The following is a 25,474-nucleotide window of genomic DNA, read 5'->3' on the forward strand; positions in this document are numbered from 1 at the left end:
TTCTGATTCTTGCCCCTTTCACCAGTGGTGCTGTTCCTCCCTATTGTTCCTGTCCAACCTCTTGGATTTTGAACACCTCAAGTTAAATCTTCTCAGTCATAGAGCACGGAAATGGACCCTTTGGACCAACCGTAATCCCAAACTAAACTAGTCCCACCTGCCTGTCCCAACCTGTATCCTTCCAAGCCTTTCCTATTCATGTCCTTATCTAAATGTTGTAATGGCACCTACATCCACTACTTGCTCTGGAAGTTCATTCCACACACTAACCACCCATTTTTTTTCTTTTTAAAACAAACCCTCCTCTTTTTAAAATCTCTCCTCTCTTCATCCCATACCCCCTTCAGTTGAAGCAAAATGCTGGGAGAGACAGTAGTTTTACTTTCCCTTTTTCCCCCCCCCTCGGGCTTGGAAAAGGGAGAGAACGATTGCCCAGGGACATGGGTTCCCCGTTTTCTCTCTAACAACAGTTTCTCAATGAACTATATAGTCATTTTAAAGGGAGGAACATCCAGATAAGGCAACATACATATGAATGTGGTGGCCATTACAGTCAATGAGTATTGATCGCTGAGACCAAGCCCTTTACTTTTATACAATGACTGTTGTTAACCTTGTTAACTGGATTCATACAATGGATACTTTCCTTCTTGTTAACTGACCTTGCATACTGAATCTTTCCACTATTGTTAAATGGCTGTACATATGAATGCTCTTCCACTTGTTATCCCATTACCCTTGCCTGCAGCACCCCATTGTTAACTAAGTTCTTGTCTGATCTGAGTCATGCTCAGCTGAACCTCCTGTTTCACAAAACTCAAAACTTAACTCCTTCCCTGCCTGCATATACCCTGTACGCATTCCCATTCTCTCCTTAAAAATGTGTCCCCATTCTTGAAATCCCCCATCCTGGGGAAAAGACAAGTACCATTAACTATCTATATCTCATTAATTTAAACTTCTACCAGGTTGCCATCAACCTCCTACGCTGCACTGAAAAAAGTCCATCTGTCCAACCTTTATTTATACTCAACAATATCCTGGTAAATTGAGATGGTGACCAAACGGGTGGATGAGGGTAAAGCGGTTGATGTGGTGTGTGTGGATTTCAGTAAGGTGTTTGATAAGGTTCCCCACGGTGGGCTGTTGCACAAAATATGGAGGCATGGGATTGAGGATGATTTAGCAGTTTTGGATCAGAAATTGGTGAGCTGAAAAAAGACGGAAGGTAGTGGTTGAACGGAAATACTCATCCTGGAGTTCAGTTACCATGCTGTACATCTCTCTGACCCTACTAGTGGGGAATCGCGAGGATCTGGTTTGGGTTGACCGTTTTGTCATTTTAATAAATGACCTGGATGAGGACATAGAAGGATGGGTTAATAAATTTGCAGATGACACTAAGGTCGGTAGGGTTGTGACGAAGGGTGTTGTAGGCTACAAGAGAGCTGGGCTGAGAGGTGGCAAATGGAGTTTAATGTTGAAAAGTCAGAGGTGATTCACTTTGGAAGGAGTAACAGGAATGCAGAGTACTGGGCTAATGGTAAGGTTCTTGTAGTGTAGATGAGCAGAGAGATCTCTATGTCCAGGTACATAGATCCTTGAAAGTTACCACCCAGGTTGATAAGGTTGTTAAGGCATATGGTGTTAGTGTTTATTGGTGGAGGGATTGAGTTTCTGAGCCATAAGGTCATGCTGCAGCTATACAAAACTCTGGTGTGGCCACATTTGGAATATTGTATACAGTTCTGGTCACTGCATTATAGGAAGGATGTGGAAGTTTTGGAAAGGGTTCAGAGGAGATTTACCAGGATGTTGCCTGGTATAGAGGGGAAGGTCTTATGAGGAAAGGCTGAGGGACTTGAGGCTGTTTTTGTGAGAAAGTGGTTGAGAGGTGACTTAATTGAGACATAAGATAATCAGAGGGTTAGGTAGGGTGGACAGAGTCTTTTTCCTCAGTGGCTAGCACGAGGGGATGTAGCTTTAAATTGAGGGGTGGTAGATATAGGACAGATGTCAGAGATAGTTTCTTTACTCAGTAGTAGGGGTGTGGAATGCAGTGCCTGCAACAGTAATAGGGTTGCCAACTGTAAGGGCATTTAAATGGTTATTGGGTAGGCATATGGAAAAGAATGGAATAGTGTAGGTTAGATGGGCTTCAGATTGGTTCCACAGGTCGGTGCAACATTGAGGGCCGAAGGGCTTGTACTGCGCTGTAATGTTCTTATGTCTGTGTTCTAACTCTCTTCTGAACCCTCTCCAGTTTAATAAAATCGTTCCTCTAACTGGATGACCAGAGCTACATGCAGGACTGCCAAAGTGGCCTCACCAGTGTGTCCTGTACAACTCCGCATTGACTTTCCAGTTCCAGCCTTTCCAATTTATTAATGTAACTGAAGTCCCTTCTCTGTGGGACCATTCTCTATGGGTGTATTTTTGTACTTAGTGCCTTCACATACTTCCCAAAGGTGAGATGTTGGAACTGAACACTGCAACTGTAGCTTACCCAGTATCAAACCTGTATGATGTAACTTTGTTTTGTACACAGAGGTAACACAAGTTTGATCGTTTTGGGCTAGTTGGACTGAATAGTTTATGGCTTTTTGTACATTGCTCAGCTTCAAAACTGGAATTATACATTTGTAGAAAATATCATTGAACCTATTCAGACACTCGGTCATTTTGCAGTTTTTGTTCAGAAACCACTGTGTAGTTGATATGAGTGGAGGCTACTGTTGGGACAGTCTCCATTCTGAGATGGAGAGTGGGGAAAATTGCAGTGTGCTGTTGGCTAGATGCGACTTGATTAGCAATGTCTGAGGTTCTGCTTGGCTTGCCGCGCAGCCTGCTTTCCTGAAATTATATTTTTGTGATGCATGCAGACAGAAATAACGTGCTAAAATGCAAACCATTTCATGAGTTGGTTAGTTTTTGGCAGCTGAGAACTAGCTTGTAAGATTTCCTTGTCTCCTGTCTGGTTAGATGCTGGTAAAGTTGGCCTCCAATCCTGGTCCCTGGATTTGAGGGGATTGTTTTTGTGAACTGAGTTTATCCCATTTTTTTCTCTCTATCTTGCTGTGGGTCCTGGAGGATGTTCCATTCTTGCCGTGATACGTCACTGTTAGGTTCTACCATGTTCCCTACTAAGCATGATCTTTCCTTTCAACCTTAACCTTTCAAGGTTTAAAATTGTTGTGCCACCAGTGAAGACTCTTGTCTCATCCTTGTGTGTATGTAGTATCACTCAAAACAGTCCAAACACTCGACAGGACAATCTGAGGAAAGCTTTGGCAAATCTTCGGTGAAAGAACTTTGGTATAAGGCAGAAGGTGGTTGGGTATTGAAGGCCAACTGAGGCAAATTTTGAGGGGGAAAGTAGAGGTCACTGACGCTTCTAAAGAGGAGCTTATGGCGTCAAACGTTCCTGAAATGCCGGATTCGCATTAGTATTTGTTCTCCCCAGGTAGTTGGATTCTGCCACCAGCACCCCACACCCCTAGGTTAGGATCAGTGCCTCATGTGGTTAGCACTGCTGCCTCACAGCGCCAGAGACCCGGGTTCAATTCCCGCCTCAGGCGACTGTGTGGAGTTTGCGCATTCTCCCCGTGTCTGCGTGGGTTTCCTCCGGGTGCTCCGGTTTCCTCCCACAGTCCAAAGATGTGCAGGTCAGGTGAATTGGCCATGCTAAATTGCCCGTAGTGTTAGGTAAGGGGTAGATGTAGGGGTATGGGTGGGTTGTGCTTCGGCGGGGCGGTGTGGACTTGTTGGGCCGAAGGGCCTGTTTTCACACTGTAAGTAATCTAATCTAATCCTGTGACACAACCACAAAAGTTGGTCCTACCTGGTTCTATATGGTGTGTTCTCTTTGGAAAACATGCCAGTGTGAATCCTCTGATATCAGGGCTGCTGATGAAGTGCTGTTAGTCTTAACGTACTAGGTGGCTACGGCTGGAGGCTGGTAGTTGATCAGACTGCAGCAACTGCTGAGCTTTTGTCAACTTGTGAAAAAAGTTTTGTGTTTTTTTTTAAAAACGATGCTTTGCCTGAGGAAAAAGCTCTCCCAGTGGTGGGAAGGTGGTAACCAGTAGGCCACTGAATTGAAAATATTTGATAATTGAGCCAGAAGGAGAGATGGAATTTGAATTGTTCAATATTTGTTTGATAATTATATCTTAGTGAATCAAGGGGGGGTGTGATACTAGGAGTGGTGACTAAAGAGGAAGGGAGAAATAGAGCCCTTGGGAAGGAGTGGGACTGATTGAAGAATTGCAAACAGTCAGATGGATCAAAAGGCTTTTATGCAATGATCAGTAACCTGCTGGTAATAAAACCAACATTTGTTTGTTTTAAATCTGTGATACATTTCAGTAAAAGTATTAAGGGATGTGGGTCACAAAGGAGCGAGGTCATAGATCAGCCATGATGTCATTGGATGGCCAACCAGCCTGTGGAGCTTAGTCTTATTCCATGTTGCTAACATATCCAGCATAGTCATCCTGCTCTGGGTAAGGATGGAATGGCCATGAGCAGCCTATATTGCAGCCAAAGGCACGAATTGCCCATCTGAGGGCTGTATGCTCTAACAAATGATATTTCTCCCCACCGGATTGTTCACTCTATTCCAATGGTCAGGTCTTTGAGGGCATTGCCCACATGAGTCCCAAACTTGTCTGGCTGTGGGAACAGGAGCAGGAGTAGGAGTAGGAGTCCTGGTTGGTGTCCATTTGGTTGTGTTCACTTTGTCATTGTCTCCTGTTCACTTTTTTTTGTCCCCCACCACCTGTGAAATAAACATGCTGCTGTAGTATTTTGTCCAGTGGGTGTGGTTCAACTTTGTTCAAATAATTGCTACACACCTTTGGTATTCTGGAGGTGATTTCTGCAGGCAGTTTGGATGACCGATGTTTCACAGAAAGCTCTGATTTTGTGCAATGTGATAGAATGTCCCACAAAGGAGAGCAGCAGATCTTGGATTTACACTGGACTTGGGAGATTCCAGGAAAGTGTCTCCTGTTGCAGTTATTGCCTTAATCATGTCGCCTGAGCTGAGTGATAACATCTGGGAAGCTCTGAGGAACCATTGGACCTACAAGGAAAGGGACAGAGCCAAGGTCTAGGCTATCGAAGTGATGAGCTTGGTCCAACTCCTGAAGGAGTAGAGGGATTTATTAAATGGTACCACCATCAACAATGTGGTGAGAAAGAGGACATTGAGGAGCTTAATCTTCTCCTCACCATATGATTGTAGTCTGTCCTTTCCAAGTGGAGTCACAGATTCACTACTGAGAAAGTGACCCATCCTGATGGATTTATCTATACTGCTATCCCACCTACCCAATCCTCTCCTCTCCTCCCCTCCCCTCCCCTCCCCTCCATCTCTCTTCTGATTTTGATGGATAAGGCTTCATTGGGATCTCAAATTGTTACTATTATGGGAAAGAAATCTGCATTGTTCTCTCATCTGGTTGAATAGTTTTGAAATCTTCAGATTAACAGTTGAGTGTGTCCTGCTAGATACCTACCTGGAAAGCTTGCAAAGCTTTTGATTGATAAAATCACTATTGCAGCATCTTTGAGATTGAACATTGTGGGATTAATGGTCATCGTCACTGGTGGATTGAAAGCTGGTAGTCAGAAGGTGAAAGGTTAGTGGTTTCTGTCTGCTTGGAGGCTGCTCACAAATGGTGTAAGTGAGAATGAAGTTAACCATTTTACCAGGCCTCCTGCAAGGGAATGATTCGTCAGTCAATGAACAATCCAGTGTCGTTGAGAGTTGAAGTTTACATGGTGATGTTTTGTTTCAGCTAACTGAGCACAAACCAAAATCCCAAGTCTCTTTCCCTGGTGCTGCCTGTGGTTATGCTCTGTATTCTCAGTTGAGTTGTTATAGAAGCTGAAAGTTCAGGCCTTTAAATAGACTGTTATATTAATAACACTTCCCCTGGAGAAATTCCCATTCCCTTTAGCTTGTATGTGACCATCGTCCCACATCTGCAGTAGACTCCTCGTGCTTTCTGACATGTTTTTGAAAGTGGTTTCATTGTGAATGGTACTCCAGTTTCAAGGTCCCACAGTGGTTGATGTAGTCCTTGACTGGAACAGTAGGAGATAGGTACACCTGCATTCTCTCTCCTCCTCTCTGTATGGGAGGCAAGCAAGCGGCATTCTCTGCTTCTGGACCATGTTCCAAATTCCTGACCTCGTCGCCATGAGCTTGTCGCTTGTTCTCTGTTCACAGCTGGCAACCTGAGCGACAACTTCCATTCAGTGATGTGCGTCTACCGCCTCCTGCAGATTTCAACAAAGAGATCAGTGAAGGTGATGAAGTTGAGGTAAGACTGGTGCATGCTAATGTTCAGAGGTTATGTTATCTTTGGTTTTTCTGACACATTTTCCTCCCTCCTGCCCCAAACATCAAAGCAGCACAGCTTGCTCTTGGTCTTGTAATGGAGCTTGAAATTTCAGTGCTACTTAACATTCAGATAGAGATGTTTGAATTCTTGTCTACTGCTTAGATTTCATAAACCTTGCTCAACAAAAATCTATTGAATAAAATCAAAGAACTGTGAATGTTGCAAAGTTCAAAAGAGGAGCCATATTGGGCTCCAGGATAATGGTTTCTCCCTCCACAAATACTGCCAGACCTTCTGAGCTTCAACAGTGCTGTGTCTATTTCATGAATTTATCCACCTGCCTCAGTTTTTCAGTTGACTCCTCATTTTGCTGGGGAGAGTTGGAAACTTTTACTTTCTTTTTTTATTTAAAGTAGTGCTCCCTGACTTCACCTCTGGGCAGCCTAGCTGCATTTCCCTCCAGGGGGTGGAATGAATTTGTTTGAAGTTATTGACCTTGTTAAATGTTGTGGCCAGAAGGAAGATAAGGTGGTGGTTCTCCAACTTGCATTGAGCCAGACTGGAAACACTGCAGTATGCCAAGGGCCAGTATATGAAGATGGCAAGGAGGTGCTGAATGGAAATAGCAAGCAACCAGTAGCTTTGGATTATTCAGTTCGGCTGGGTTGAGGTGTTCAGCAAGGCAATCACCCAGTCTGTGTTTGGTATCCCCAAGGTAGGGGAGATGCCAATGGATGTCCATTGAAACTAAACTGAACAACACACTCATAATATTTCAGGTATACTCCAGAGCAAATGAACACGAACCCTGTGGATGGTGGTTGGCAAGTGTGCGGATGATGAAAGGAGATGTGAGTATTCATTGCAGCTGTTTTTGTGATCCTTTAGGAGCCAAACGAGACTGTGATGTACAGCACGGAAACAGACCCTTTGGTCCAACTTCTATGCTGACCAGATATCCTAACCTAATCTAGTCCCATTTGCCAGGACTTGGCCCATATCCCTCTAATCCTTTCCTATATATGTGCCTGTCCAGATGTTGCTTTTAAATGTTGTGAATGTACCAGCCGCCTCCACTTCCTTTGGCAGCTCATTCCATACACTTACCACCCTCTGTGTGAAAAGGTTGCCCCTTCGATCCCTTTCAAATCTTTCCCGTCTCACCATAAACTTATGCCCTCTAGTTTTGGACTCTTTCTTCTTCCCCCCCCCCCCCCCCCCCCCACCCCCAACCCAGACCTTGTCTATTTACCCTCTCCATGCCCCCTCATGATTTTATAAACCTCTATGGGGTCACCCCTCAGCCTCCGACGCTCCAGGGAAAACAGCCCCAGCCTGTTCAGCCTCTCCCTATAGCTCAAACTCTCCAACCCTGGCAACATCCTTGTAAGTCTTTTCTGAACCCTTTCACATTTCACAACATCTTTCTGATAGGAAGGAGACCGGAATTGATGCAATATTCCAACAGTGGCCTAACCAATGACCTGTACAGCCACAACATGACCTCCCAACTCCTGTACTCAATACTGGGAATGAAGGAGGAGCTTTTCAAAACGGCTTCCAAACCCAAACAGCTATTATGCAGCAAAAAGCAAATAACTGCGGCTGTTGGCAATCTGAAACAACTGGAGAAACCTAGCAGGCCTGGCAGCATCTGGGAAGAGAGCAAGAAAGAAATGGTGACTTGATGGATTCTGAAGAAGGGTCATTGAACCCAAAAATTGAGTCTGCTTTCTCTCTATAAGTGCTCCCATACCTAGGCTTCTGCAGCTGTTTCTCTTCTCATTTGAGCTGGTCACATGCCTTTTTTTTTCTCCAAACAAAACCAAAGTAGCATATATGAATACTAGATTCCAGAGGATTACCCAGAGTAGAAATAGCTGTGAGACCCTTGGACACATTTACAGATAAACCTCCATTATCTCGCATTTAACTGTCTGGATATCAAATTATCCGGCAAGATCCTGATGCTCGGCTAAACTGTTAACTAACATTCGTCTATCTGGAATTCGATTAACTGAGTGAAATACTGCCTGCGCGTGTCCTTCGGGTAATCGAGGTTCTTCTGTATTCAGTTTGTTTCATTCTGGTGCACGTTGCAGACTGTGGTAGAGATGTCTGTGGCTATTGACTCTTCCAAGTAAGCTTCCACCTCCTGCCCATCATAGTGGAGGCTTCAACACTTGTTTAGAACCCAGAGCCAATGTCGTTGATGCCATAAAATGTTCTCCTCTGTTTCCATTCTTTCCGCCTTCCTAAATATTTTGGCCACTTATCTCCTAGATTCAGTCTCTTGTAATTCTCATGGTTCCTTTTAAATGTTGCTGCTGTTAGCACATTGAACTCTCCAATTGTTATTCGCTGCCTTCAAATTCAGAGCAGTGGAAACAACTTCGGTTCACCTAAATTCAATTTGTTCAATGTAGGGTGGAAAAGTAGCCTTGTTCCTTCCACGTTTGATCTGCAATGAGGTATTTAGATGATGGTACTTGGTGCTTGTACTGTAAGAATGGTGCATTTATTTGTAGCTTAATGTTAATTTTTCATTACTCTTTATCTCTCTTGCTATTCCCTGTTAGCTGCTGTGTTTGTCTATTGTCTGTACGTGATGGCACATTTTCAGTCTGATTACTTAGTTTGATGAATTTTCTTTGGTAGAAGCCGTTTAGCTTATAAATGCTTGGTCTTTGGATGTGAGCTTCACTTGGAAGAGAAAGTGAGGACTGCAGATGCTGGAGATCAGAGCTGAAAATGTGTTGCTGGAAAAGCGCAGCAGGTCAGGCAGCATCCAAGGAGCAGGAGAATTGATGTTTTGGGCCTAAGCCCTTCAGGAATCCCACTTTCAGCTCTGTGAGCTTCACGTGGCCAGTATTTATTGCCCATCCTTAATTGCACAAGAGAAAGTGGTAGGAAGTGATCTTCCTGAACAGGTGCAGGAACACACTCAGTGCTGTTAGAGAGAGTGTGCCAGGATTTTGACTCCGTGGCTGTGAAGGAACAGTGAGTGAGTTCCCAAGTCAAGATGGTGTCTGGCTTGCTGGGGACCTTTTCCAGCTGGTGGTGTTTCCAAATACCTGTTGCCCTCACCCTCTAAGGTGGTAGAGGTCATGGGGTTAGTAGAAGGTGTTGTCAGAGGAACCGTGGGAGTAGCTACAAAGCATCTGGTAGATGTACGCAGCTGGTACTGTAGGTGCTTCTTGATATTGTACAGTGAAGCAGGATGTGCTTCGATTTGCCTTTTGAGCTGCAAACCTGTTTGTTGAATGCTATAAAAAATACTGAAGAACATGCACCATACAGGCCAGTCCTCGTCTCCCAGAAAGCTGACTTCTCAAACACTGGATTGTGAAGCCCCAGCACGGTTTCCCCTTTGGTAATCATGCCGCGGGATTATTTGACAGACATTTTGAAGGGAATGCCCTGACCTTCCTATTCTATGCTGCTGTTCATTATAAATAAGATGCATTTCAGTGGAAGGAAGCTGACCACATGAGAGAGAATGAAGTGGGTTTTGAAGCTTTGATTAGTTGAAGTATGTTGGGAAAGAGATTCATATGAACAGTAAACTCCAGAAACTAGTTTGGTCCATAGTTCTGTGTATTCTATGGTAACCTTTGAAATAGCCAAGTGCTTGAGGATACTTAATTTGTTAATATAGAGCTTGTGGTGCTGAAAAAGCCCGAGGTAATTTGCAAGAAACTAAAGGGGAAACATTTATGAGAGAAGATCGCTGCTAGGTTTGATGAATTGCTGTGGCAAATACACCAGCTAATGATGACTGACCATTAACTGCCAAATCTTTTACTGAAAATGGGCACGTTGACTCTGATCAAGACATTGCCCTGAGAATTGTACCAGAATGCATTTGCAAAACATTCCATGTCTAACGTTTAAGTGCAATTCCTTGATTTTACTAGAATATTCTTATGTGCTAAAAATTATGCAGATAACCAAATTAGATTGTCTCTGTCTCTGTTTCAGAATGATACACTTATCCTAGAGTCTGTTTTACAGTATGGAAACAGACCCTTTGGTCCAACACATCCATGCTGTTGATACGCTAATCTGATCTAGTCCCATTTGCCCATATCTCTGTAAACCTTCCTGTTTGTATACCCTCCAGGTGCCCTTTAAATGTTGTAATTGTATCCACTGGCAACTCCTTTCTCTCATGCACCGCCCTCGGGTCTCTTAAATCTTTCCCTCTCATCTTAAACCTTATCCTTTTAGTTTTGGGCTTGCCTGCCCTGGGGGGAAAAAGATTTTGATTACTTACCCTATGCATACACCTCATGATCTTATAAGCCTCTGTATGGTCACCCCCTCAGCCTCTCCTTAAAGCTGAAACCCCCCCAACCCTGGCAGTAACATTGAAAGGGCTTGAAAAAGACTTACAAGTTTCACAACGTCTTTCCTATAGTAGGAGACCAGAATTGAACACAGTATTCCAAGAGTGACCTAACCAATTTCCTGTCCAGCCGCAACATGACATCCCAACTCCTACAAGAGAAAGTGAGGACTGGACATCAATCAAAAAGTGTGGCACTGGAAAAGCACAGCAGGTCAGGCAGCAGCTGAGGAGCAACAGTTGACGGTTTGAACAAAGCATTCTCGAAGAAGAGCTTATGCATAATGTCAACTCTCCTCAGATGTTGCCTGATGGGATGGAAAAGCACAGCCAAACTCCTAGACTCCACTTGCAAGGAATTATGCGCCTGCACTCCTAGGTCTGTGTTCAGCAATACCCCCCAGGGCCCTGTCATTTAAGTGTGTAATCCTGCCCTGATTTGCCTTTCGAAAATGCAATACCTCACCTACGTTTAAGTTAAACTCTGACTTACCCATCATTTATGTCAGGCTCCTCCGATGCTGCCTGACCTGCTGTGCTTTTCCAGCACCACTCTAATCTAGACATTTATCAGGTTTGCCTATCTAAAGTCAGGGAACTATTTCATTATCCCCCTTCTTAAACAATGACATCACACCCTCAAACTTCCAGCTTTCTGGCACCTTGCCTGTGGCTATCATTGCTACAAATATCTCAGCAAGGAGCCTGGCAATCTCTTCCCTAATTTCCCACAAAGCTCTGGGAAGCTACTGATCAAATCCCTAGGATTTATCCACTTTTATGTATTTCAAGATGTCCACCTCTTCTGTAATAGAGGCACTTCTTAAGGAATTGCTATTTCCCCAAGTTCGCTCGCTTCCATATCCTCCTTCACCGTAAATACTGACATGAAATACTCATTTAGTATCCCACCCTTCTCATGTGGTTCCTCTCACTGTTGGCCTTGCTGATCTTTAAGGGACTTGTTTTGTGGTGACGATGATTGAGGGAAAATCGAATGATATTGTCTACGTGGACTTCAGTAAACCCTTAGACAAGGTCCCTCATGGCCGACTGGTACAAAAGGTGGGGTCACATGGTATCGGGCTGATCTGGCAAGGTCCATATAGAACTGGCTCACTCGTAGAGACATGCATAACGCTGGGAAGATGTTTCTCAGGATGGAGGGTTGTGACTCCTGGTGTTCCACAGGGATCAATGCTGGCACCTCCATTTGTGGTCTTCATAAATGATTTTGGTTGGGGGGGGGGAGGAGAACCATAACTAGTTTTGTAGACTATACAAAGATTGGAGCTCTGGATAGTGAGGAGGATTGTTGGAGGATACAGCAGGATATAGATCAGTTGGAGGCATAGGCAGAAAAATGGCAGATGGAATTTAATCGAGACAAATGTGAGCTGATGCATTTTGGAAGGTCAAATACAAGTGGAAATGTACACAGTGAATAGCAGAACCTTTAAGGGATCTGGGTGTGCAGGTCCACAGATCACTGAAGGTAGCAGTACAGGTAGATTAGGTTGTACAAGATCTGTGGCATGCTCCCCTTCATTGGAAAGGGCGTTGATTAAAGGGGTAGACCAGTGATGCTGCAGCTTTACAGAACTTTATCTAGGCCACAAGTGGAATATTGCAAACAGTTCTGGGCACCACTCTACCAGAAGGGGAAAGATATTTTGGAGAGGGTCCAGAAAATGTTTACCAGGACATTGCCTGGTATCAGGGATTTTAGTGATGAAGAAAGGTTGGATAGACTGGGTTTGTTTTCACTGAAATGCAGGAGGTTGAGGGTGACCTGATAGAAGTTTAAAAGATTGTGAATTGCATGGGTAGAGTGGGAAGTACGAGGCTTTTTCCCCAGAGTGGAGGGGTCAGTTACTAGGGGGCACAGGTTCAAGGTGTTGGGGTGGGGGTATGTTTAGTGTGAGGCAGGTTTTTCACACCCAGGATGGGGAGTATCTGGTATACACTGCCCAGAGGTGCTGGAAGCAGACAGAATAGCAGCATTCAAGAAGCACCTGGACAAGGACATGAATAGGAAGGGAATAGAGGGAACCCGATCCTGTAAGGGAAGACAGTTTTTAAAATAGTTTTCGTATGGAAGGGCAAAATGTGTTGGCACAGGCTTGGAGTCTAAAGGGCCCGTTCCTCTGCTGTGTTGGTCTTTGACTCTCTTCTCTCCCGAATTACTCTTGTCTTTAATCTATTTGTAGAATCTCTTAGCTTTGACAAATACGGTTAAGGAGAATGCAAGGTCGTGTCTCCTTTTTTGGTCCCCCTGAATTCCCTCTTAAGAACACTCCTACTGCCTTTATGCTCCCCTCACGATTCACTGAATCCCAGCTTTCTATGCCTAACGTTCCTCCTTTTTCTTTAACAGAGCCTCAATTTCTCTAGTCATCTAGCCTTGCCCTTCTCATGAACAAGAACATACTGTCTCTGCAATCCTATTTTGAAGGCTTCCCACTTTCCAACAGTCCCCTTATCAGTGAATAGCCTCTCCAAATCAACTTTTGAAAGTTCTTGCCTAATACTGTCAAAATTGGCCTTGCTGAGCTAAACTTTAAACTTTTTGATCAAGTCTATTATTTCCATAACTACTTTAAAACTAATAGAATTCTGATCACTGGCCCCAAAGTACTTCCCCACTGATATCTCAGTCACTTGCCCTGCCTTATTTCCCAAGAGTAGGTCAAGTTTTTCTCCCCTTCCTAGAAGGTACGTCCGCATACTGAATCAGAAAATGTTCTTATATACACTTAACAAATTCTTCCCTATCCAAGCCCATAACAGTCCCAGTCTGTTTGAGAAGTTAAAATCCCCTACCATTACCACCCTACTATTGTTGCAAGTCCTGACAAACTTGTTTCTCAATTTCCCACTGACTACTGAGGGGCCCATAGTAAATCCCAACAAGGATATCATAGCTTTCTCATTTCTCCTTCCAGCCAACATATTCCTGGGAAATATCCAGTGAAATCTCCAAGTACAGTAATGTCATCCTGAATCAAAAACATCCCTTCCCCCTCCTCCCTTGCCCCCCTCTTTCTATCCTTCCTATTGTAGTTATACCCTAAACATTAAGATGCCAGTCGTGCCCTTCCCTGAGTCACGTTTCTGGATTAGCTATGATATCCCAGTCCCGTGTTCCCTGAGTTCATCTGCCTTACTTATCAGGCCCTCTGGTATTGAAATAAATGCAGTTTAATTTTCAGTCTTGCCTCATTCTCTGCCTTGATTTGAGAAAAGGAGGAAATCAATTAGTGTACCAACCTCGGGCTTTATTTCTTAGTCTGTTTGGGTCTTCCATCCCCAATGAGTTACATTTCCCCATCAGGATGTTAGTCCCCTTCCAATTCAGGTACAACCTTGTACAGGTCACTTCAACCCCGAAGAGATCCCGATGATCCGAGATTGAGAGTCCGTGCCCCCTGAGCCAGCTCCTCAGCCGCGCATCCATCCTTGTACTCTCGCCAGGACATGGCAGTGTATGGAAAGCTAGTACAGGGACCTGTTGGCAGACCAAAAGAATATGTATGCACGCTGCTGATTTCAATTGAACAAAAGTGTGTGTTCTGGTCCATTTCTTGGCAGTGGTTGACCAATCAGTGTTTTATTTACAAAATTAAGACATTACAAGAATGTACCTCCTAACTCTGTCGCACCGATATCATCTCCTTATCTGCTGAAGTAAAACTATAAATTAGTGTGGGTTATTGGAGACTGATCCTGTCAGATTGTTACACGTGAGTTTGGGTACAGATTGCTGCTTTTATTGTTTCAGTTTTATGTGATAGAATACGCTGCTTGTGATGCCACGTACAACGAAATTGTCACCATGGAGCGGCTTCGCCCCGTCAATCCGAACAAGACTGCCACCAAGACCATGTTCTACAAACACACCATCCCAGTGCCAGAGGACCTTAAAGAGGCGTGAGTCTTGTTTTGTGGTATTTGATGGTCAGGCTAACAAGTGTAACCATTAGGGCAACACAGTGGCTCAGTGGTTAGCACTGCTGCCTCTCAGTGCTCGGGACCTAGGTTCAATTCCACCCTCTGGCAACTGTCTGTGAGGAGTTTGCACATTTCTCCCCATGTCTGTGTGGTCTTTCTTCTACAGTCCAAAGATGTGCAGTTAGATGGATTGGCCGTGCTAAATTGCCCATAGTCTAGGTAGGTTAGCCATGGGCAAAGCAGTGTTACACAGATAAAGTAGGGATCTTGGTCTGGGTGGGGCATTCTTGAGGGTTAGTGTGGACTCAATGGGCTGAACGGCCTGCTTCCACTCTGTCGGGATTCTATGATCTCATTTTGAAATATCCATCGGTTTCATTCAGTTAGATCATCGCTGCTCTTAACTCTATCTATTTGCCTGGATTCCATTATCCAGTTCCATATGCAACGCTCTTGTTAATTTCCAACTAAGTTTTTATTCAGATTCCACCACTTCATATCTTCACCGATAAATAAGTTGGAATTTGATAAAATTTTCTTAAAGAATTCTTGTTCGTTTGAATTTAAAACCTGGTAGATATGTAGTATTTAATTGGCCACCTTGGGAACTGGGTGAACTACTTAGTTATTAAGTTGTGGAGTAGTAGGGTGTGTGTGACATTATTACACTCCAGTGTCTACTGTAATGCCATCTTTCAAAAGTGTGTCATAATATATAAAGAGCTTTGGGTATCCTGAAATTGTGAAAGGTGCTGTGTGTTTCCTTGTTTATGTTCTTCTTTCTCATGACCCCATCCTGTTTCCTGTTGTAGCTGCGCAAATGAGAATGCTCACAAGGATTTCAAAAAAGCTGTTGGAGCCCACTCCATCGTGTACAACCACAGCACCGGCGAGCTGGTCCTCCTGGTAAGCACAAAAACTAACATCAAAGCACGCATTACCGGGCCTATTTGTTTGGTGCTGTCCATTCAGCACCTGAACTGGCAGGATGTACCCGGAATCCTTGCTCATGTGTCTTGCTGTGGATGATGGGTTTATTTTTGACCAGGGTTATGTTGGAGTTGATACACTCAATGTAGATAAAGGTATGTCTCTCGGAGAGTACAGAGCAGGAGGGGCACAAATGGGTGGTTTGGCAAACTGGAAAGGCTGTTCCAAATGTTGGTTGGGATCTTACAACGTGAAGTCAACCACGGCCCTTAAAGCAAAATCCCTTTTTACTGAGTGTACTAGTCTTGTTGAGTATTTGTCAACCCACTCAGGCACCTTTCCTGAGTAGGTGGAACGTGAACTGAGATTTTCTGGCCCAGAGATAGGGTCGCTACTGTTGTGCCACAAGACCTGACCAACTTCTGTAATACTAAGCAGAGTCAAATAGGCTAGGACACAGGAGCTTGCTGGGAGTTAGGAGTTATTGACGAGATTTAACAGGCTTTCGAGCAAGTGCTGACTCTGAAGTGGGTGGGGAGAAGAAAGTGGAAGGGAAGGCCTTTGAGGTTGGAGGGGGAGGAGGGTATGATGGGAAGAGGTGTAGTGGTGAGTTATGATGGAAGCTGACCTTTGGGTCACTGACTCGGGTTACCAACCTTGAACAAGTTCAGTAGTCACCGAGAGAAACCTGAAGTGTGTAGCATGCAGTTCCAACTGTTAAATTTCAAAAGGATTGAGAGTAACAATGGTTCTCCTCTGTTCCAGTCTATTAATGAGTCCACTGTGAAACGTGCAGGCTTGCTGAGTGACATGCACTTCCGCAGCATTCGCACCAAACTGATGCTGATGTCCCGAAACGAGGAGGCAACTAAACACCTTGAGGTGAGTGGGGGGGGGGGGGGGGGGGGGGAGGAGAGGGAGTGGATCTGAGGCTGCAAACATCTGCACCTTGATGTTGTTTCCAGGCAGCTGAGGGGGGGTATGGGGTATTGGCTGTTCAAATCCTCACCCCCACCCCCTCCATCTGCAACCAAAATTAAATGTGGACTCAAGCACAGTGCTTAAAGTGTAGCAACAAACTGTAGCTAGTTGCTGCCTTTGAGTCCTACAATCATACAGCAGGGAAACAGACCCTACAGTCCAACCTGACCATGTTCCCAGACAAAACGCCCATATCCTTCCAAACCTTTCCTATTGATCAAAATGTCCTTTAAATGTTGTAACTGTACCTGCATCTAGTGCTTCCTCTGGCAGTTCATTCCACACACAAACCACTCTAGTTTTAAAACAAAATTGTCCCTCAAGTCCTTTCTAAATGTCTGTTCCCTCACCTTAAAACATATGCCCCCTAGTTTTGAACTTGCCCCAGCTTGGCTAAAAGACCCTTGTCATTCACCAGGATTCAATGCTGCAACTTTTTGTGAATGCTCTGTCTGTCTGACACCCAGCAGCTGTCAGTCAGTCAGTCAGTCATCCTCCAGAGTTCAGAGATATTTGAGCTGAAAGTATTGAGAATAGGAATGCAAGTTTTTCTTTAATGTTGGCGCGCTCAACGTGTACATTGAAGGCTTGGTGCAGCTTTGGAAAAAGCCTTAAAGAATCTCTGCTCCCATTGATGTTCAGAGGCTCCAGTGTTTTGATTTTAGGATTTATCCTCAAATGAGGCAAATGCACTTTTTAAATCTGTTTTAAAAACCCTTCTGAACTCCTGGCAGAATTCACGTGGGACTTGACTTGTGCATGAGTGTGTACACAGATGGACCTCGACTTGCCTGGTATCTAAGAGTTTGTTTGCCAGGATTTTGGGGCTACTTTATGGCCTCCGTCTTGTGGTTTGGACATTGCTGTGATAATCCTGGTATTTAGAGAGAAGCAAAGACCAAAAAAATGTTGAGTTGAAGGTTTTGAAGTTAGCGGTTTTTGGACTTGCCTCCTGTTTGACTGAACACAGGCCATCATTGGCTGATGTTTGTTTCTTTCCCCTCTGATAAATGCTGCAGACCACCAAGCAGCTGGCAGCTGCATTCCAGGAGGAATTCCGAGTCCGGGAGGATCTGATGGGACTTGCGATTGGAACACACGGTGCCAACATTCAGCAGGCCAGGAAGGTGCCAGGGGTGACAGCAATTGAACTGGATGAGGACACGTGCACATTTCGGATATATGGAGAGGTGAGAGGCAGGAAGGCTGCATCCATTATAACCTGACTCTGGTTGCTTTATTCATTTGAATAATTGGAGGAAAATAGAGCATTGCTTGTGATGTTTTTATTGAAATATGGACAATCTCTAAAACACTATATATCTTACTGATGCCTTCAGTGTGATTAGGTGTATGGTTTGTAATAGTCAGTAAATGTGACACAGAAGGGCCATTTGGTCCACCAGATCATCTCCTTCATTTAAATGTCTCGAGAAAGACTGCAGAAAGTTACGGAAGAGGAATCTCAAAGTTCTTGTCTGTGACACTCAAAAGACGAGCATCCAAACTCCTTCGATAATAAGGAAGGCAAATTGAATGGTGGCCTTCATTTCAAAAGGATTGGGGTATAAAAGCAGGGAGGGTTTTCAAAGATTTCACAAGGTGCTGGTCAGACCACAGTTGGAACAGTTTTGGGCCCCTTGTCTAGGGAATAATAAGCCAGCATTGGAGCCAGTCCACAAAAGATTGACTGGGCTGATACTGTGTATAGAAGGACTATCTGAGGAAAGATAGAGTAAACTGGGCCTGTACTTGATGGAACAAAGAATGAGAGGTGACCTTTTGAAGTGGAAAAGGGTCCTTGGGGGAGTGGACCAGGTAGATGTAGATGCAGGCAGGTTATTTTTCCTCTGGGGAGACTCCGGAAGCAAGGCATCATCGGAATAATGCATCACACAAATAAGACTGGTGAAGGGAATTTATCTGTGGAAATCTTTACCACAGAGGGCTGGTGAGGCTGGATCACTAAGTATATTTGTGTCAAAGTTTAAAAATCACACAACACCAGGTTATAGTCCAACCGGTTTAATTGGAAGCACTAACTTTCAGAGCGCTGCTCCTTCATAAACTGGTTATGGAGATGCCCCAAAAGCTTGTGCTTCCAATTAAACCTGTTGGACTATAACCTGGTGTTGTGTGATTTTTAACTTTGTACACCCCAGTCCAATACCAGTTCCTCCAAATCATATATTCAAGTCAGATTTTCTTGATCTTTAAGGGAATCAAGGGTTCTGTGGAAAAGCCCAAATGGAGTTGAGAATTGAGATCAGCTGTGATTTGTGAATAGCAGAGCAGACTTAATGGGCTGAATGGCCTATTTCTGTTTGTCTTACGGTTCTTTAGAGCTACCTAGTTAACAGCGTTTCCTGGTATTTCTCCATAAATGTGTTTTCCTGCAACTTCCAGCCAAAATCTGGATAAATTTTATTCCACGTGGATTCCATAATCCTTTTAGATGGTGTGTTCTATGCTATAAATTGCTGTTTTTTTTCTAATGGTTTCTTATTGTCTAGGAATCTTGCACAAATTGCCTTCACTGTGTTATCTGGTTCCTTACACATACCTGTCACTAGAAATGGGTTTCCTACACCCTGATCAAAGCTTCATTTTGATCTCCCACCTTCCTTCCCATCCTCACTCACACTCTCCCCACCGTAATACCTTGCTTGACACTCTGAATTTAACTGTTCTGTGACAATTAATGACATTGGGTATCAGGCTGGTTAATCATCCATTGGCATCAAGCATAATGTTCATCTGGGCTGTCAGCTCAAACAGCAGTGACTGGTTTTACATTGTTCTGGTGGCACCAAAGCAAGTCTTAATTACCTTCATAATGCTTTCCATTAATTTGAATACATCTTAAATAAAAGTCATCTAGTTTTGGTAATAGTCCGAAACAACTACCGCAGAGTCATTTTTAAAAAAAATACCATTTGGTTCAGCCAAGTTCTTTGGGGAAGGGCATCCTCTGTCCTTAACAGGTCTGCCCACCTCATGTGGTCCCATACCATGTGACAATATGGCTGACGACTTCAAAATGGCCAAGGAAGCCACTCAGCTGTATGAACCTGTTCCAACGAGGTACAATAAAATCTAACACTGTCTCTGATGAAGGCAGCCCCAGTCTCTCTGACTCTGTCCTGTAACTTGCTGAGACTTGTTTTAAAAACTGGGCGAATCTTATTCCCACAGATTGGTCAGGTAACAGTCAGGCTGGTCTTGTATCTGTCATAGTTTCAGGTAAGAAGTGACTTGATTGAGGCAAGATATGCTGAGGGATGTTGGTAGATGTGGTGAGGATGCTCGCTCCGTGTGGGAGCATCTTGAACTAAGGTCTTTTAAAAAGCAAGGGATTGCCCATTTAAGGCCGATGAGGATAAGCCTTGTCTTAGAGCTCTTTACCTCAAAAGGCTGTGAAGACTGAGCTTGTCCCTTTTCAAGGCTGAATTAGGATGGCTCCTGAGATGACAGGCTTATCATCTCTCAAAGATGGAATCTCATGGGCTGATCGCCTCACTCCATTAAGTGTCTTGACCAGTCCTGGTCCCATGAGGACTTGAGAAAGCATGTCTAGATAGTCCTAGGCAAAGTGCCATGAAGTGAGCTGTCAAACTGGTGCAGAGTGATATATACAGTGAACAGCAGAAGCAGCATGCAGTAGATACAGCCAAGTGGACACTCAAAGGATGAATTAGATCCACAGCTTGACAGTTGTGTGTGGCTAAGCTCAAGCATCTCCACCCTCCTGAGCAGTGAGCACACCAGGCTGAAGGGACCATTTTGAGCCCAAGTGAGAGTGGGAGATCCACCTGTGATTCTTTAGAGACCCCACCTCTACAGCTGTCAGTCTTCAGTCACGGGAGAGAGATCAAATAGCTGAACAGACTGGATATAGCAAGGCCAGTGGACCCTGGTTGTGGTGCTGAAACCAAAGCAAGCTCTCAAGTTAAGCTGTTGCAGTACAGCTACAACACTGGGCAGCAGTCAGTAATATGCAAGGTGTCCTATTCACCAGAAGTGAGACAAATCCAATCTGGCAGTAAGTGCTTCAATCTCCAATTCTTCGAGTTGATGGAAGGTTAGCGAGTTCTGAGAAGATTTGTAGCTCGAGTTGAGGTTCTGGATGTGGGTTTGCTCACTGAGCTGGAAGGTGCATTTTCAGACATTTCGTCACCATACTAGGTAACATCTTCAGTGAGCCTCCAGATGAAGCACCAGTGGTGTAGCCAGTGTTCTATTTTGTATTTGGGTTTCCTTGAGTTGATGTCATTTCCTGTGGTGACATCATTTCATATGGTGACGTCATTTCCAGTTCTTTTTCTCAGGGGGTGGTAAATGGGATCCAAGTCAGTGTGTTTGTTGATAGAGTTATGGTTGGACTGCCATGATTCTAGGAATTCTTATGTGTGCACCTGTTTGGCTCGTCCTAGGGTGGATGTGTTGTCTCAGTCAAAGTGGTGTCCTTTCTCATCTGTATGTGAGGATACTAGTGAGTAGCTTTTTGTGGCTACTTGGTGTTCATGTATCCTGGTGGCTAGTTTTCTGCCTGTTTGTCCAATGTAGTGTTTGTTACAGTTCTTGCAAGGTATTTTTAAATGACGTTAGTTTTGCTTGTCTGTTGAGGGTCTTTGAGGTTCATTAGCTGCTGTTTTAGTGTGTTGGTGGGTTTGTGGGCTACCATGATGCCAAGAGGTCTGAGTAGTCTGGCAGTCATTTCCGAGATGTCTTTGATATAGGGGAGAGTGGCTCGGGTTTCTGGATGTGTTTTGTCTGCTTGTTTGGGTTTGTTGCTGAGAAATCGGTGGACTTTTTTTTAAATATACTGTATAGGTGATTTTCCTCTGCTCTGCATAGTTCCTCTGTGCTGCAGTGTGTGGTGGCTCGTTGAAATAATGTTCTGATGCAGCTTCGTTTGTGGGTGTTGGGATGATTGCTTCTGTAGTTCAGTAGTTGGTCTGTATGTGTTGTTTTCCTGTAGACACTGGTTTGAAGTTCCCCATTGGCTGTTCGCTCTACTGTTACATTTAGGAATGGCAGCTTGTTGGTTTCCTCCTCTTTTGTGAATGTTATGCCAGTAAGGGTATTATTGATGGCCTTGAAGGTTTCCTCTAATTTGTTCCATTTAATGATGACAAAAATGTTATCCACGTAGGGGACGCAATGTTTGAGCTGGATGGTTGGCAGAGCTGTTTATTTGAGTCTGTGTTACTGCCTCTGCTCAGAACCCTAATATCGGAGATCCCATGGGTGGTCTGTTGGTTTGTCTGTAGGTTTTGTTGTTGAAGATGAAGTGTGTGGTAAGGCAAAGGTCCATTAACTCGACGATACTGTCCTTGCTGATGAAGTTGGTGTATGTGACTTTGGGTCTTCTAATAGTGTAGTCAGTTTTTCCTTGGCCAGGTTAATGGATTAAAGTGGTGCTGGAAAAGCATAGCAGTTCAGGCAGCATCCGAGGAGCAGGAAAATCGACATTTTGTACTCCTCTGCTGCTGAACTGCGATGCTTTTCCAGCACCACTCTAATCCAGAATCTGGTTTCTAGCATCTGCAGTCCTTGTTTTTTTTACCTTGGCCAGGTTAATGTTGGATGTAAACAGGGCTGTTACATCAAAGGAGACCATTATTTCATCCTCTTCTATCTCTGTCATGGTCTTCAGGAATTCTCAGGTGGAGTGGATGGAATGATGTGAGTCTTTAAAGTGTTTTAATCTTTGACCACTCTGTATGTTGGTGTTCCAGGTAGAGCGACTGGATCTGAGGGGGGGGCTCCTGGCTTGTGAATTTTGGGTAATCCGTAGAAATGTGGTGTGTTGGAGCCATCTGGTTTCATTTTCTTTTGGAAGTTAAACTTATTTCTCCAGTTTTCTGAAGTTTTTTGAGTAAGGCTGTGATTCTGTTCTCTAGTTGTGGGGTCGGGTCTATCGCCACTTGTTGGTAAGTTGGTACCCACAATAATTGCATTTGCATTCTCAATGGAAGGTGCTGAGACAGTTGGGAGGTGGTCAGTTTTGTATTTGCTGATGGATAAACTGTTTTTTGTTTTGCTTTTCCAGACACCGGAAGCAGTAAAACAGGCTAGAGGTTACCTGGAATTCTCTGAGAACTCTGTTCAAGTGCCACGAAGCCTCGTTGGTAAGTGTTGTCCCAGATACTGCCTATAGTCAGCAGCAACTTCACACCAACTAACTGGAGAAATGATAGCAGGTGGTGAATTGTGATGGCTATGTAACTGAGTAAATCATGCAGTTATAGTTGACCACTTGAAGGAATGTGGTTATTGAATAGTACGTGCAAAATTGTGATAACTTCAGGTGCAAACAGTTGCAGGATTCCAGCCTTGTAAGGCCCAAAATTATACCACTGGCTTCTGTGTTCTGTTTTGTGGAGTCATAGAATCCCTCCAGTGTGCGAGCAGACCATTCGGCCCATCAAGTCCACACTGACCCTCCAATGAGCATCCCACCCAGACCCAACCCCTTACCCTGTTCATGTAACCCTGCATTTCCCATGGTTAACCCACCTAGCCTGCGCATCCCTGAACACTCTGGGGCAATTTCTCATGGCCAATCCAGCCTAACCTGCACATCTTTGGATTGTGGGAGGAAACCCACGCAGACACAGGGCAAATGTGCAAACTGGATGGAATCTAACTGAGGCAGCAGTGCTAACCCTCCCTCTGTATAATAGGTACAAAAGGAAGAAACGTTTTTTATTCAAAAGGTAGGTCAATCTAGAGCTCACTCCTAAAACTGTTTCTAGATGCTGGACTGCTTGTACTTTTTCAGACCAAAATCAGTAGATTCTCCTTGGGGAGGGTTGGAAAACAATGGCGGGTAAATGTAGTTTATCATTCTCCTCTGGTCAAATGGCTGTCTGCTCTTTCTGTCTGTCTATGTTCATGGTAATTGTAATGTGATCTTCATCCTGCTCCAAACCATTGAAGACAATCTCGGATGTAGCATTCAGACAAACAAACCAGAGTGTTCCTATTTCTGTTTCCGGTCTGTCAAATGGGTTGCTGTCATCTTTATGCTGGGAGCATTGACCTGGCTGCATTTGAACAATGATAGGTCAGAGCAGCAGGCCTTCAACTGTCTTCCATGAAGCTTTCTATGGCCACATTACCTCCGAACACACTGCATATGAGAAACTGTGCCTTGGATACATTGACCAAGTCACTGAGTATACTTGAAAGAGTTTCTAGCTTGGTAAAGTGGTCCAAGGTGACAGGGGGAAGACCGAATGAGAAATTATCAGTAGTAATTGAATGGCAGAGTAGACTTAATGGCCTCACTCACACCTATGCCTTTTGGTTATTGATTCGATCAACTTGTCTGGAGTCAGCTCTTATGTTCCCATTGGGTCATCCCTCCAATGCCGGTGTAGCCCAGATTGATTTGTGTTTTTTTAATCACTTTGTGTGACAAGGCCAGTATTTATTACCTTCCTACAATTGCCCTTGGTCTCCCCTGCCATTTCAGCTGCTGTGCTGGGGTTCACAGCAATGTGCCCATTAGCCTAACCCTATGTGTTACTAAGGGTTACATCGCCATGATACCTGCATACCCAGGAGTTTCTCCAGCTGTTGTCCCCAGAGCTTTGTATAACTTTGACCCCACTTTTGTATTTCTTTTGCCTTGAGATTTGGTAACTTGAATTCTTTAGAAGCTTGTCCCACTGGCTTTGATCTCTATTCTTGGAGCACCCTAGAGGGCAGCCTCCTCTTCTCCCAACCCCTAAATCTCTCATTCCACAAAAAAATCTCCTCATTTAGGAAGTACTCTGCATTCTTGGGTCTAAAGTGGGCTCATAGAGCGAGTTCAGATGTGAGGAACTATCTACTGACTGTCAGTGGCCACCTGCAGCTTCCTCTTGCTGCGTTAATGTTTGTCTTCAACCTAGCTGTATGGACTGACTTTGAATTTAGTGGCCATGGAAATTTCACTCCAATTAATGCTGTGTGTCTGCAGTTAGACAATTACCCTGCTAACTCTGCCAGTCTAGGCAGTGTCCTCTGGTTTTATACTGGAATGGCAGAGTCCTTCATATCAGGCCAGCATTGGATTCTGAATACTAGGTATTTTAACAAAAACAAAAGCCATTTAATAGCTTAGGGTCCTACCCTAAATAGTAACTTGTAATGAGCTAATACCTGTTCGTGTCTCTTTGCAATGCAGGCAAGGTGATTGGCAAGAACGGGAAAGTAATTCAGGAGATTGTGGATAAGTCTGGTGTGGTGAGGGTTCGCATTGAAGGAGACAACGACAAGAGACTGCCCAGGGAGGAGGTCAGTGCCTCAGTGCCGTTCCCTGTCGGGTTCCAGTGATAATGTTGCTGTGTGAATATCTGTTTTGCTCTGAATAATAAGGTGACCTTGATCATGAGGGTTTCTTCAGGGCCAGATTCCCAGCCAGTGACTTGCCCTGTACACCCTCAAAACCCTGGATTCCTAAAGTGCTGTGGCTGAGTGATGTGGAACAAGATTCCTGTAATCCAGCAGTGCACCAAGGGATCACAGCGCTCCGGAAGGTCAAGAATCCTCCACAGTCTGTCTGGCCTTTCAGCCACGTGCTCCTGATGTGGATATACTCCAGGGCCGCAAGCTGCAGTTCAGAGCTGCCTTAAGGTGACCCTTGTGTGACTGCCCATACCATCTCAATCAATGTACTTCGTAAACCAGCCAACTGCATGTCAGCGTATCGCCCAGTGAAGCCCTGAGCTCTTCTCCCATTTAGACTTGGGAGCCTGAAACATCCGGGTACTGGTAGACAGTGACTCCTCTGCTTTACAGTGTGTTCCCCTCTGTCCTGCAGGGAATGGTTCCTTTCACATTTGTTGGCACCAAGGAGAATCTAGTGAACGCTCAAGTGCTGCTGGAGTATCACCTGTCCTATCTGACGGTAATTGTT

The 25,474-nt window shown here is 44.3% G+C and overlaps 1 protein-coding gene and 1 long non-coding RNA gene across 6 annotated transcripts in view; one reads left to right on the top strand and one right to left on the bottom strand.

The window, feature by feature from the left end:
• LOC140492647 (RNA-binding protein FXR1-like) overlaps positions 1-25,474 on the top strand; it is a 78,054-nt gene that overhangs the window by 40,372 nt on the left and 12,208 nt on the right. For all 5 annotated transcript variants that reach the window (XM_072591686.1, XM_072591683.1, XM_072591682.1 and 2 more), the window contains exons 3-11: positions 6,239-6,332; positions 7,133-7,204; positions 14,483-14,631; positions 15,465-15,558; positions 16,348-16,464; positions 17,583-17,753; positions 22,619-22,697; positions 24,743-24,852; positions 25,379-25,465. In XM_072591686.1, the coding sequence (XP_072447787.1) occupies positions 6,239-6,332; positions 7,133-7,204; positions 14,483-14,631; positions 15,465-15,558; positions 16,348-16,464; positions 17,583-17,753; positions 22,619-22,697; positions 24,743-24,852; positions 25,379-25,465 (973 nt within the window). The remainder of the gene's footprint in view (positions 1-6,238; positions 6,333-7,132; positions 7,205-14,482; positions 14,632-15,464; positions 15,559-16,347; positions 16,465-17,582; positions 17,754-22,618; positions 22,698-24,742; positions 24,853-25,378; positions 25,466-25,474) is intronic.
• Positions 13,959-25,474, bottom strand: part of LOC140492649 (uncharacterized) — a 30,000-nt gene continuing 18,484 nt past the window's right edge. The window contains exon 2 of the long non-coding RNA XR_011963594.1: positions 13,959-14,209. This is a non-coding gene — a long non-coding RNA (uncharacterized lncRNA). The remainder of the gene's footprint in view (positions 14,210-25,474) is intronic.

This window comes from Chiloscyllium punctatum, chromosome 21, assembly GCF_047496795.1.
Source record: "Chiloscyllium punctatum isolate Juve2018m chromosome 21, sChiPun1.3, whole genome shotgun sequence".
NCBI lineage: Eukaryota > Metazoa > Chordata > Chondrichthyes > Orectolobiformes > Hemiscylliidae > Chiloscyllium > Chiloscyllium punctatum.